Here is a 14,273-nt window from a genome sequence, read left to right as displayed (position 1 = left end):
AAAAGAAGGGAAAAGTAACTTTTCTATAGGGGCCTCTCCAGTCCCAGGTAACTGGAGTGTGTTTCCTCCTGGACTGTGCTCTGGGGGGGGGCACACTCACAAGTCCAATACTGTCAACTCTCCAGCAGCCAGCACTTTTACAGTTATATCAGCCTCATTGGAGGATTTTAAGGACCAAATGAGTTGCAGGAGGATTGGCACATCGTACAAATGATTTTTTTTTGTTTTTTTGAGACAAGGCATATACATGCATATACATACATCTAATACATATATATGTATATGTATATATAAAATCTGAGGATGCCTTTGAACAGACCCTCCTGCCTTTGCCTCCTAAACTTACCTTTTTGTATGTGTGTTCATGTGTGTGAAGTACATGGTGTGTAGGTACATTGTGTTCATGTGTGAAGTACATGGTGTGTAGGTACATTGTGTACATTGTGTGAAGTACATGGTGTGTAGGTACATTGTGTGTGTACATTGTGTGAAGTACATGGTGTGTAGGTACATTGTGTTCATGTGTGTGAAGTACATGGTGTGTAGGTACATTGTGTTCATGTGTGTGAAGTACATGGTGTGTAGGTACATTGTGTTCATGTGTGTGAAGTACATGGTGTGTAGGTACATTGTGTTCATGTGTGTGAAGTACATGGTGTGTAGGTACATTGTGTTCATGTGTGTGAAGTACATGGTGTGTAGGTACATTGTGTTCATGTGTGTGAAGTACATGGTGTGTAGGTACATTGTGTACATTGTGTGAAGTACATGGTGTGTAGGTACATTGTGTTCATGTGTGTGAAGTACATGGTGTGTAGGTACATTGTGTTCATGTGTGTGAAGTACATGGTGTGTAGGTACATTGTGTACATTGTGTAAAGTACATGGTGTGTAGGTACATTGTGGGTATGCATATTCAATGTCAACCTTGGATGTTATTACTACAGTGCTTGCTGCACACCGTATTTTGAAACAGGGTCTTCAGCTGGTTTGGAACTTGCTAAGTAGACCAGGCTGGTCTTTCTGGTAGACTAGGCTATTCTGTCTTTGCCTTCCCAGCTGCAGGTTTACAATTGTGCACTTCTTTTCTAAACTTTGATTCTGGGGATTGAAGTCAGGTTTACCAATTGAACCCTCCCCCAAGCTCCTAAAACTACCTTTTTTTTTTTTTTTGGTTTTTCGAGACAGGGTTTCTCTGTGGCTTTGGAGGCTGTCCTGGAACTAGCTCTTGTAGACCAGGCTGGCCTCAAACTCACAGAGATCCGCCTGCTTCTGCCTCCCAAGTGCTGGGATTAAAGGCGTGCGCCACCAACGCCCGGCCTAAAACTACCTTTTAAAACAATGTAGCGCAGGAGAGATGCTCAGTGTAAACTGCCTGCCATGTAAAACATGAAGACAAGTTCAAATCCCCAACAGCTATGTAACCCCAGCAATGAGGCAGTGGAGTGTTGATGGGAGGTTATGGAGACAGCCAGATCCCTGGAGTTCATTGGCCAGATAGCCTAATTGAATTGGTGAACTCCCTGTTCAATGAGACCCTGTCTCACAACATTGACATGGAGAGTAATCAAGGAAAACGCTTGACATTGACCTCGGGCCTCTACATACACATACACCTGTTATCATATGTGCGCGCACGCGCGCGCGCGCGCACACACACACACACACACACACACACACAAAACAACAACAACATGTCTATCCCTAACACCCATAAATATCATATAATAGAAATATTGATGAACACTTAGAATATAGTTGTCCCAAGCAAAACTCAGAGGGCAAGCAACCAGTCAGTAAGCAAATGGATTTGAACACAGACCCCTCTGCCTCTTCAGTGTGGGCCTTCAACCACCCAGAGGCCATTCCCTTAAGAGGCTGCCGAGTCCTGAGCATGAGAGAGCTAGAGGTGTATGTCAGCCTGAAATTAGGGCAAGCCCAGTCACTTGTTCCACGGGGAGGAGAAACAGCAAAGAGGTCGTTTGGGTTATTTCCATGTCCTGAATTATGATGTGCACTGCTGCGCTTGCCTGAGCACCAAGCTTCCATGAATTTCTTACTGTAATCTTCCATGCTGCCAAGTTATCTCTCCTCTATTGTCCCACATTAGGCTGGAGCTTCCTCTGTCCTGGGCCTCACCAGATCAACCTGTGTCCTAGAACCCTAGCTAGGTGTGTTGAGGGCATGAAGGAAAGACAGACACAGACACACATACACTAAAGCTCAGGTCAGGTGGGATTACCAAGGAATATTTTTGTAATGTTAGCCTGAAAAACAGTCTGATCATAGCCTTTTATATTTTTAAGATGAGCTGACATAATTGGACCACATCCTTGCTATCATTGTGGGTTCAAACACCCAGGAGGTCCCAATTCCCAGTTATATCTATTCTCTCTCTGTCTCTGTTTCTCTCTGTCTCTCTGTCTCTCTCTCTCTTGGTTTTTTGAGACAGGGTTTCTCTGTGTAGCTTTGGAGCCTGTCCTGGAACTCACTCTGTAGACCAGGCTGGTCTTAGACTCACAGAGATCCACCTGCTTCTGCCTCCCGAGTGCTGGGATTAAAGGTGAGCACCACCAACGCTAGGCTCCCAGTACCTTTTTTAAAAAGTGCTTAGCTACATCTTGAAGGGGCCTCTTTCGTTTTTTTTTTTCATTTTTGTAAATTTTCTTTAAAAGACTTGTTAGTGTTTTAAAAAAGCTTTGTAAGTACTCTCCTGTCTCAGGGTCATCTGTAAGGTATTCTATAACTAGCAAAAGGCAGCATACAAAGTTTGGATTAAAACAAATTATTATTATTATTATTATAAAAGCTACTGAGTAGCCGGGCGGTGGTGGTGCACACCTTTAATCCCGGCACTCGGGAGGCAGAGGCAGGCGGATCTCTGTGAGTTCGAGGCCAGGCTGGACCGACAGCCTCCAATACAATACAGAGAAACTCTGTCTCGTAAAACAAAACAAAAAAGCTACTGAGTTATTTATTCAGGTTGTTCAAAAGCCAGGTAGTATTTAAAGCTACCAAGGTTTTTTTTCCTTTGGCTATAAGCCTCTCTTGATGTCATGCTACAACCAGCAGACTACACCTGATCCTGCCCACCTGCTAGCCACCTGAAGCTGCCATGGTGTTGCCTACAGGAGCAACACTGTCTGCCTGTACAGCCCCCACATGCCACGATCCCCAGTACAGGAGCTGGAAAGGGTATGTTCATACAGCTTCACCCATTAGCAGCCCAACATGGGTACCACGCTCCATGTTTTCCATCACTAGCCCTCCCTGGAGACCAAGTGTAGCTTCACTTTTGCTCTTGCCCTGATATCCCCTCCTCCCCCAGCCTCAGAGCCAGCAGACCATTCCCTGTACCTCATAAAGTTTTGAGGAGAGAAGGTCTCAGCCTCCTCACTAGGGTTCCATTTTGCTGTTTCAGATCCACACTGAGCCCACATGATGGTTGATATCGTCAACTCTATAGATCTAAGATCACCTAGAAGGCAAACATCCAAGTACAATGAGAGTTATCTAAATTAGGTTAATTGAGGTTGGAAGACCCACCTTGAATGTGAAAAGTGCCATTCCTGAAGGCTAGAGTGCTAGACTAAAGAAAAAGGAGGAAGTAAGCTAAGCACCAGTGTTAGGAACATAAGTGAAACCATTTTGTGTACAATTGTTTTGTGTGATTTGGAATAATGTAATGCTTGAAAGATGTGTTACTGAACCAACCCCAAGATGACACTGATGTGTTAATGAACCAGCCCTAAACTGTGAACACCAAGAACACAAACAAAAGCCCACTATAGTATATTGGTAGAGCATCCCAGTTCAAATCTGGATGTCTTTCTTTCTTCCTTCCTTTCTTTTTGAGACAGGGTCTCACTATATATTCATTCCTGACTGTTCTGGAACTCACTGTGTAGACCAGACTGGCCTCTAACTCACAGAGATCTGTCTGCCTCTGCCTCTTGATTGCTGGGATTAAAGGCATGTGCCACTATGTGAAGCCACCGGTATACTCCTAGTGAGTCTTCATATTTATCTCAGTGTGAGCTTTCAAGGTGACCCTCAGAATTGCATTGCTGCCTCAGGTCTCTTCAATGATTCCCATTGGCAAGGGGACTTTGAAACTGGCCACAGTGTACCTCTGGCATCAGTAACTAATAACATTGGTTCATACATGCTCACCTGTCAGAGCTAGCCAGTGCTCTCAAGGGCCTTCTGGAACTTCCAACAATGCCATCCTCCCACTCTGCCACAGCTGAAGAGTCTCACAGTAGATGCAGGTCAAGCTTGCTTCCTCAGCATCCTCACTGGAGAGGATGCCCTAGACCAGTAGTTCTCAACCTGTGGGGTGTGACCCCTTTGGGGTTTGAATCACCAGGGTCACCTAAGACCATTGGAAAACACGTATTTACATTACAATTCCTAACAGTAGCAACATTATAGTTATGAAGTAGCAACGAAAATAACTTTTGGTCACTACAACATGAAAAACTGTATTAAAGGGTGGAAGCATTAGGAAAGTTGAGAACTACTGCCCTAGAAGAAAGCTGAAGCATTTCCTGCCCATGTTCCCTGTTTGGCGAGATGTCTGTTTACATGAGATGACCATAATCTTTATAATAGCACGCATTGTAAGGAATGGTTGTGTGACTAAACCAAGCATATTTGAGCAAATCTTCTGTGTACATCCTAATTGCCCAGCACCTCATGTTCCTCTGGCCAAGCTTTCCATGACTGGCATTCATCTTCCTGTTTCCCCAATTGTGAATAAAATGGTACCAGGCACCTAGAGCTCTCCCCGGCCGTGACTCCTCTGTCATGACTGACTGCACCCTGAAACTATGAATAAAATAACCCTTCCTTAAGTTGCTTTTGTCAGGCATTTTTCCACAGTAACAAGAGAATTAACTAATACAGCTAAGCACCAGGGCTAAGGAACCCCAAGTGAGCCAAGCAGAGTCACAGCCCTTATTATGGTAGTGCTAATGTGGCTATGCCTTGAGTACTTCCTTCCCCTTAATGCCTCTTTCTAGAGAAAGTCAGCCTCAGGCAGTAGCATGAAGTGAGAGCCTTGAGATAAATACATCCAAATTCTTCCTTTGACCCTCACCAACATCCTGACTCATCAAGCCCCAGAGTCCTTCTGCTCAGACATCCAGAATCTCCCTCCCCTTATCATCCCCACACCAGGCCATGCTGGAGTTTTACAGACTCTGAGCCTCTTCTCAGGTCTCCTTGCTCCTTCTCTCCAGGATTTACTATTACTGGAAACTTCTGCCTAGCCCTTGGGATGAAATCCTGTGAGTTCCTAAGAAGCTGGGTCCAAGTCACCCTCAAAAGCTTTTCTAATTCCAGGGTCACCTGTTGCTAGTGACATCATCTTAGGCCCCAGGAGCTGGGACCTGTTCTTATCACTTGGCTGGTCCCACTCCTGGGGCTGTTCTGGTCCGTAGTTATCTAATATAGTATTTCCAAGGGCCTGGCAAGGTACTGAACAGCTGAGTCTCAGGCCCTTCCTCTGGTGTCATGGCTGCTGTTGCCAGGCTAAGCCCAGTTCCCAAGCCTCTGTGTTTTCTACCAGTCCCCCATCACCAGCACTTACCATCCACATTCATTCATTTATTTACTTTTTTTTTTTTGAGACAGGGTTTCTCTGTATTGTTTTGAGCCAGGCTGGCCTCAAATTCACAGAGATCCGCCTGCCTCTGCCTCCCAAGTGCTGGGATTAAAGGCATGCGCCACCAACGCCCGGCCCATTTATTTACTCTTAAATTTTATTTTTTATGTGTGTGAGTATTTTGTCTGTACGCATGTCTGTACATCACATGTGTGCCATAGACAACAGACCTTGTGGAACTGAAGTTACAGATGGTTGTGAGCTGTCATGTAGGTGCTGGGAATTGAACCCAGGTCCTCTGGAAGAGCAGCCAGACAGGGTCTTGCTATGTAGCCTTGGTTGGCCTTGAACTCGAAGTAATCCTTCTGACTCAGCCTCTGGAGTGCTGAGATCACAGGTATATAGCATCATACCTAGCATTCCTTTCATTTATATGGCAAGTAGTTTTGAAGGGCCGTCTCTACATCAGCCATCATTTTAGGCTAGACCCTCCATCTGCAAATCCAGCAGGAAAGTACGGTTTCTTCTAGAATGTCTAACTCTCTTCTTTCATCTATTCTTAACAAACTACTTATTCTTCAAAACCAACCATAATGTACCAGCCTCTGAGAGACTTTTTCTCAGCCTTCCTAGCCTCTACCCCACCGATGGGACTTCCGTACTGCCTCACTCTTGTGCCTTGAGTGGTCCATATGATGGAAGCTGGGATTAGAGGTACCAAAAAACTGCAGAGTGGAGGTCAAGGGTCCTTAGAGGCGTGGAAGGCAGATGTGTCTGCGGGAAATGCTGCTCATAGCAGTGAGTGTGGCACATCTGTGCCTCTCCCTCCTCTCTCAGGCTTGCTCTCCAGCCACTCAGTAGTTCCATGGAGGACACGGCTGCCAGGAATACATCTTATTTGCAAAGAAATGACCAAGTCACAGGTCCAGGTTAAGGGTACCTGACAAGGATACATGGAAGGCTGGGGTATGAAGCTGGAGCAGATCTGAGTATCAAGTCCCAAAGAAACCAAAGGCAGGTCCTAATACATCTAGACTACTGGTGTGGGGCTTCCCTGACAAGGGCAGTAGTTGAGGCAGGGCCTGTCACCTTCTGGAGGTCCTGTGGTCCTACTTTCTTCCTTACTGCACAACAGGCCAGCCTTTAAAAGTCATTTCTGCTAACTAACCCTTGGTTGCATCTGTGATTCCATCCCAGCTCCAGACAGGTTTCCATGGGTTCCTGAGTTTTCTCCATCTCCTTTGCTCTCCAAGGTTCTGGCCTTTGTCTGGGGTCACTGGTCCAGACAGGCCCAGCAACTACCCTTGGACCACAGAGCAAATCTGACAGGAAGTATCAAGAAGATAGGCCATGTCAGAGCAGGGTGATCTCGCTGGGGGGCAGTGTAAGCCGCTCCTCCCGGGCACTGAGCATGGTCTCCATGTGCACAGCCACCACACGACACAGCTCCAGACCCTGCAGGAGGGATACAGAATAGTTTCTTAACTTCCATCCCCCAAACAGAAATATGGTTGGGAGAAGAGCAGAGGTCACATGACCCAGGTAAGGATCCTTGTCCCCAATTCCCTCTGAAAGAACTGGCGTGCCAGAAGGGACAGCAAAGCAGGGGACAGTGCATTGGACATCAGCTTAGCTGCCTATGTGCTATGTTATGTAAGCTCAGTTACGATGCTTCTCTGAGACTCTGAAGGATTTCAGTTTACTCTGAAGGGTTTCAGTTTACCAGCCCCAGCCTAGCAGATTCGTGAGGGCTTAGATGAGATTTTGTTGTTGTTTTGAGACAGAGTTTCAATGTGTAGCCTTGACTAGCTTGGAACTCATTATATAGACCAGGCCAAGACTGGCTTTGACTCACAGAGATTCTCTTGCTTCTGCCTCCTCAGGGTTGTGATTACAGAGATTATAGGCATGTGGTGTCACCATGTCCAGCAAGATTTTTTTTTGAAATAGGTCTTACTGTGTAGGTTTGGCTAGCTGTGAAAACTCATAAAGATTTACCTGCCTTCATCTACCAGTTCTGGGATTAATGGACATGCCACCATACCTGGCCAAAGGTTTTTGTTGTTTTGTTTTTTTCCTTTTCTTTCTTTTATTTGGGGGGGTGTTAGACAGTGTTTCTCTGTGTAACAGCCTTAGCTGTTTTGGAACTCGCTCTGTAGACCAAGCTGGCCTTGAACTCACAGAGATCCACCTGCCTCTGTCTCCTGAATACTGGGATTAAAGGTGTGTACCACCACTGCCCCCTCCCAGTCAATCTTTTGACTATTCATAGGCTGCTATGCTGACGCTCAGTTTAGCAGTTATGGAAACAGGCTCAAAGGCAGCAGGGATGCTCCATAACCCCCTTGCACAACCTGTCAGAGCCTGCAATGCCAATGCACTCAGAAACCCCCTCTTCCTGGGAGCCATTCCCAGTTGCCTCTTACACGGATCAAGTCTCCTGTGCACCCTTCCCAGTACGGATCATGGTTATATAGGGAGATATTTTACAGATCTGAAATTGGAGCGGGGTAGTGGTGGCACATGCCTTTAATCCCAGCACCTGAGACAGACAGGTGGGTCTCTGAGTTTAAAGCCAGCTTGGTTTACCAATCAAGTTCCAGGACAGCTTGAGATGTTACACAGAGAAACCTTGTCTCAAACAAAACAACAACAACAGATTTGAAACTGGGGTTCTATGAGAGCAGGAGATTCAGTCACATTTGTTAAAGCATGATATACAGAGATGCTCAATGGCTGTGTACTGAGTGAAGGAGTGAGTAGAAGACGGTGTCCCTCTACGCATACAGGACAGAGGCAGTAGCTCTTCATGGGAGGGGACAGCAAGGAACTGGAGAAGCCAAAAAAATTTCATCCACCCATCTGTGCACCTTTGAACTCACTCTCCCATCTACGCATTCACTCACTCACCCACCTACCCATTCACATACTTATCAACCCAACAAGTACACACCGGCATCTACTATGTGCCAGGCACTATGCTGTTGACATGGCGCAAATAAGATGGATAAGGCCCTGTATTCATGGAGCTGATGTTCTGGAGGGGAGACAAGCAGCAGGCAAACAAATGCATAGGTGATATGCAAGGTGTGCTAAGACCACAGAGGCAGATATGCAAGGTGAGGTGTGCTAAGACCACAGAGGCAGATATGCAAGGTGTGCTAAGACCACAGAGGCAGATATGCAAGGTGTGCTAAGACCACAGAGGCAGAGTTGACAAGAAGAGGGCACCAGATCTCATTACAGATAATTGTGAACCAAACATGTGGTTGTTAGGAATTGAAATCAGGACTTTTGGAAGAGCAGGCAGTGCTCTTAATTGCTGAGCCATCTCTTCAGCCCAACACAAGTTAGAGTTATATGAAAGTAGGGAAGCTCAATGGAGAAAATGCCTCCCTAAGATCCAGCTGTAGGGCATTTTCTTATCAGTAATTGATGGGGGAGGGTCCAACCCATTGTAGGTGGTACCATCCCTAGGCTGCTGGTCCTGAGTTCTATAGAAAGCAGGTTGAACAAGTCATGGAGAACAATCCAATAAGCAGCATCCCTCCATGGTTTCTGTCTGTATCAGCTCCTGCCTCCAGGTTCCTGCCCTGTTTGAGTTCCTTTCCTGACTTCCTTCAGTGATGGACTACAATGTGGAAACCCTTTCTTCCCCACCTTGCTTTTGGTCATGGTGTTTTATCACAGCAATAGTATCCCTAACCAGGACATCGCCATTGCAAGATCATTTTGCAAGCCCTGGGGGCAGAGAGGTTGCAGGGAAAGAAATCATGGTTGCCAGAGGAAGGAGAATGGGGAGACAGGGCAAAGGGTTGTGGCAGAAGTCCATCCAGGAACCTGCACCACAGGTTCCCTAGGGTTCTTCCTGGTACAATGGGAGGCCCACTCTCACAGAGGAGGTGGCTGACTAGAAAGGGCAAAAACGAGGCCATCCCAAATCCTGTCCTTCTCTCTGCCTCAAGCCTATCTCTGCTTCTGTCCTGATATGAAGGACCGTAAGATTATCCTAGACTAGATGTCACAAAGGAACTTACTTACCTTGCTTCCAGGCTGGTGCCCCCACAACCTAGTTGCCATGTCTCATCCCGAGTCAACCTCCTCAGACCTCCTGTGCCAAAATGTCCACTCACCAACCTTCTATTGCTCCCTAGTGACCTTAAAAAGCGTCTGATTATTATTATTTCTTCTTCTCCTTCTCCTCTCTTTTCCTTCTCCTCATCCTTCTTCCTTCTCTTCCTCCTCTTCCTCCTCTTCCTCCTCTTCCTCCTCCTTCTTTTCTCGGCAGGGTCTCTAACCCAGATTGACCTTTGCAGCTAAGGATGACCTTGAACTCAGGACCCCCCTGTCTACCTTCTGAGGTTGCTTATTACCATGTATCAGCATGCCCAGTTTTTGTGCAGTACTAGGGATCAAATCTATGGCCTCATTCATGTTAGACAAGTACTCTAGCAGCTAATTATACCTCCATCTCCCAGAATATTCTTTCAACATTCAAAAAGCTCTGAGGCCTCTCTTTTCCTGGTGAATCTTCCTAGCACCCTGCCAAATACCTCACTGTTCTGCAAACAGTCTGGAACCTCCCCCACAGTGCACTGGTAAATTGCTTCCTGGGAGACCCTCCATGACAACCCACAGCTCTGCTGCCTGTACTGGGCTGTATGCTCGCTGGGGCATAGCCCAGGCCAGAGAAGAGCCCAGTGCGTAGAATGAGAGAACCAGAGCCTTATGACAGGGTTTGGCTAGCAGGATGGGACTTACCTGGTCCAACTGGAGCTGCATGGTACGAGGGGCTGCCACATCCCCCAGCGAGATCTCCACGTAAGGGTAGCTAGAATTGGCTGTGGGCTGCTGAGTCCATGTGGACTGGATCTCCTTCAGGGGAATCTTCACAATTAGCTCCTGGTGATGAGGACAGAGGAGCCAGACAGGTGTGAGGGGTGAGGACCGTCTCTACCACTCCAAACCTTCTCCTGAAAGTCACACCAAAAGGCAGAAGGCCCTGCTCTAGTTCCTCAGACACTTACTGACTTTGTGACTTGGAGCGATGATGGGGAAGTCCTATGTATATGCCAATAAAGCACTGTTGGCCAATAGGGAAGTAAGATAGGCGGGACTAGGAGTTAAGGAGGATTATGGGAAAGAGTCAGTCATGATGTAGTTGCCATAGGAATAAGAGGTCTGGACCCTTTTTCCAGTAAGAAATACTTAGATTAACAATTATGGGGTAAATACTTAAGTTAGAGATAGCCAGTAAGAAACCAAACAGCCAACAGTTTCATAATTAATATAGCCTCCTGTGTGTTCATTTGGGACTGATGTGGCTCTGGAACCAGGCTGGCAGGAAGGCTTCACTCTACATATGCCTGAGATGCAAAGGATAGCAGAGCTTTGTGTACTCCGACCTTTGTAGCAGAGCTGCTTCTGGTAACACCTGTACCCTTTTATCAAAGAGCTTTATTTCTGGTCCTCATGCAGAGAAAGGTAGAATGATGGACAGTTAGCACATAAAGGAGACACCTTCAATTACTGACCAACGGGGATGTAGTGTGAGGAGTCCTGGCAGCTCCTTACCCCAGGTGAAAAACCACACCTTAACAGGTGTGTTCTGTGTTGTCTCCCAGGGTCTCCAACCACTGCACCCCTGCCCCTTATCCACCCCACTTACTTATTCCAGTGTCTCCTGGACTCACCTCTAAGCAAACCTCCTATCCCCAAACTCACAACCCATGTTTTTTTTTTTTTTTTTTTTTTTGGTTTTTTCGAGACAGGGTTTCTCTGTATTGTTTCGGAGGCTATCGGTCCCATGTTTGGTTTTTAAGAGCAGGAACTAAGAAAAGGGTGGCAAGTCTAAGTCCCTAATGCTGTAGAAAGCCTTTGTCTCCTGGAACCTGACTATATTTGGAGGTAGGGCCTGTAAAGAGGAGGTTAAGGGACCAGGGATAGAGTGTTTGCCTAGTATGGGGGGGAGGGGCTGGTTCCATCCTTAGTATAACAGGTAGAGAGATAAAAGGTAGGCATATGATGTATGTCTGTAATCCCACTGCTGGAAAATTGAGTTAGGAGAATCATTTAAGGTCAGCCTAGGCCACAAGTTTATACAGCTTCCCTGACCCCTGGCTCCAAAAAGAGGCAAATTAGTTAAAATGAGGCTACTAGATAAGGCTCCATTCCAGCTAGTGTCCTTATAAGAAGAGGAAAGTTGGCCAGGTGGTGGTAGTGCACACCTTTAATCTCAGCACTCAGGAGGCAGAGGCAGGAGGATTCCTGTGAGTTTGAGGCCAGCCTGGTCTACAGAGGGAGTTCCAGGACAGCCAAGGCTACACAGAAAAAACAATCTTGAAAAAAAAAAATAAACAAAGAGGTTACTGTCTACAAGCCAAGGAGAAACTGAAGCTTCCAAGCTGTAAAAATCTTGGAATTTCAGCCTCTGGAAACATGAGAAAATAGCCTTGAATTGAATAGGGCTCCCAGCCTGTGGTGTGCATCTCGGACAGCCTGACACACTACTCACATGTTCTTGGGGTGTTTTCCTACACGGCCCCTTCACAAAGCCCTGTGGGGCCGGAATTCTATTATTCCCAACTTTCCAAATGAAGGTTCTGAAGAGGCAGGGACTGGCTGCAGACCATGAAGGAGGTGAATGTGAAGCTGACAATCTTTGTCCCTAAGAGTAGGTGGGGGTCTGGCAAAGGACAGAAGAGACAGGTGGGCAGGGCCTGGAAGAGGCCACTCACATGGGTCTTGGTGCTGAGGAAGTTGAGGCCATTATGGTTGACGGCGAGGATACAGGGGGCTGGTACGGTGATGTTGCTGCAGCTCTGGATGAAGAAGAAGGAGGAGCCGAACAAGGGAAAGGCACTGAGGAGGCCTGTGGTGTGGAGAACCTGTCATCAGGACACCTGGGCCAGGACAATGGGACAGCCACCACCTTGAGCTGCCAGCCGCCTGTAGAAGCTGCTCTGTGCTCCAGTCTGCTCAGACCTCTCTTCCTCCCCCTCCTGGCCTCTTCCTGTATTACACCTCCTACTTCCTTCCCCTTAGCTCTCTGCCCACCATCATTTCAACCCAAGTGATACTTTTAGGAAAAGTGGTAATAAGTCTTTCCAAGTAGGTAGACAACTCAGCTGCCACCACAAACTGCTTTTGTGAAAAGAAAATAGTATCTCCTTGGAGCTGGAGAGATGTCTCAGTGGTTTAGAGTACTAACTGCTCTTTCAGAGGACCTGGGTTCAGTGCCCAGGACCCACATGCCAGCTTACAACTGTCTGTAACTCCAGGACCCAACACCCTCACACAGACATACATACAGACAAAACACTGCTAAAATAAAAATAAATGAATTTAAAAAAGAAAATAGTATCTCCAACCTCCCTCTGGCCACCCTCAGTTCAGCTTCCCCTGAGGTCTCCAGCTCTCCTTCCAGCTCTCACCGAGGAACTGAGCACGGGCCTGGTGAGGGCTGAGGGCCTGAGTCTGCTGCCGGTGTTGGCTAACCAGGTTGAGCCAGGTGTCACTGGCCGCGGTGCGGTAGAGCTGGGCTGGCACGTACTCTTGGACTTCACGCCTGTGTACAGAGGGCACAGGACTTCTGATCCCACCCACTGCGATCTGCACTGCGAAGCAGGTGTGACACCCAGCAGACACGGCTGCCATACTTTCCTAGGATACTAGATGCAGGGGAGCTTGGGAAGGAAATATGGGGTCCCTACTCACAGCTAGGGGAGCTGAGGCTCTGGGAGGTTCACCAAGGTGGGGGCAAGGCCATGCAATGACAGAGAGGCAGTGTAAACAAACAGCGTGAGGTGAATCCAGACTGGGTTCTTAGATCCTGCACTCAAGGGGCTCAAGGCAAAATAGCACAAAGGTGGGAGACATCCAGGTGTGCAAAGAGGAACCTCAGGTTGAGTCCCCAGGGCCTCATCACTGCCTGTCCCAGTTCCTGCTCTTGCCCCCCCCCACATATGCAGGTTCTCTTAGGACAGACCTTCTGCCTCTTGGACATGTAGAAAATAGCAATAGCAGTCCTGGTCTATCCCACCTGCTCTGGGCTGCAGTTGGGGAAAGGGCTAGAAGAAGTTGAGGCAGTCCCTTCCCCTCTCAGAGTTCCCCTGCCCGGAAGGAGTAAGAGGCCAGAGGTAAATGTTGAGCGTCTTCCTCAACTGTTTCTCCAACTATTATTATTATTTATGTTGTTGGTTTGGATACAAGGTATCACTATGTGGTCTTAGCTGGCTTGAAACTCACTGTGTAGACCAACCTAGCCTCAAACTCGTAGAGATTTGCTTACCTCTGCCTCCTGAGTGCTGGGTTTAAAGACATGCACCATCATACCTGGTTTCAATTATTTTTTGAGAGAAGGTCTCTCACTGAACCCAGAACTCACTGATTAGCTAGACTGGCTAGCCAGCAAGCCCTAGGGATCCTTCTGCCTTTACCTTCTGAGCAATGGGATTACAGGCACATGCTACCATGTGTGGCATTTTCTGTGGGTGTTGGGGCTTGAACTCAGGTTCTCATGCTAGTGTGACATATGGAGTAAACCATCTCCCAGTCTCTGGAATTACACTTTTAGATGTTTCTTCTGGTTGTTTACGATCATTCCACCAGCCAGGCAGTGGTGGCACACACCTTTCATCTCAGCACTCGGGAGGCAGAGACAGGG

General features: G+C 47.2%; 1 protein-coding gene across 1 annotated transcript in view; it reads right to left on the bottom strand.

Moving 5' to 3' along the window:
* Nucleotides 1–5,744: 5,744 nt before the first annotated feature.
* Myo15a (myosin XVA) overlaps nt 5,745–14,273 on the bottom strand; it is a 53,719-nt gene continuing 45,190 nt past the window's right edge. Inside the window, exons 62-65 of the mRNA XM_005067673.4 lie at nt 13,042–13,175; nt 12,346–12,479; nt 10,370–10,510; nt 5,745–7,063 (exon numbers count right to left, since the gene is read on the bottom strand). Of these exons, the coding sequence (XP_005067730.1) occupies nt 6,962–7,063; nt 10,370–10,510; nt 12,346–12,479; nt 13,042–13,175 (511 nt within the window). The 3' untranslated portion in view covers nt 5,745–6,961. The remainder of the gene's footprint in view (nt 7,064–10,369; nt 10,511–12,345; nt 12,480–13,041; nt 13,176–14,273) is intronic.

This window comes from Mesocricetus auratus, unplaced genomic scaffold, assembly GCF_017639785.1.
Source record: "Mesocricetus auratus isolate SY011 unplaced genomic scaffold, BCM_Maur_2.0 Super-Scaffold_100007, whole genome shotgun sequence".
Classification (NCBI taxonomy): Eukaryota; Metazoa; Chordata; class Mammalia; order Rodentia; family Cricetidae; genus Mesocricetus; species Mesocricetus auratus.
This window is presented reverse-complemented; position numbering and strand designations above follow the sequence as displayed.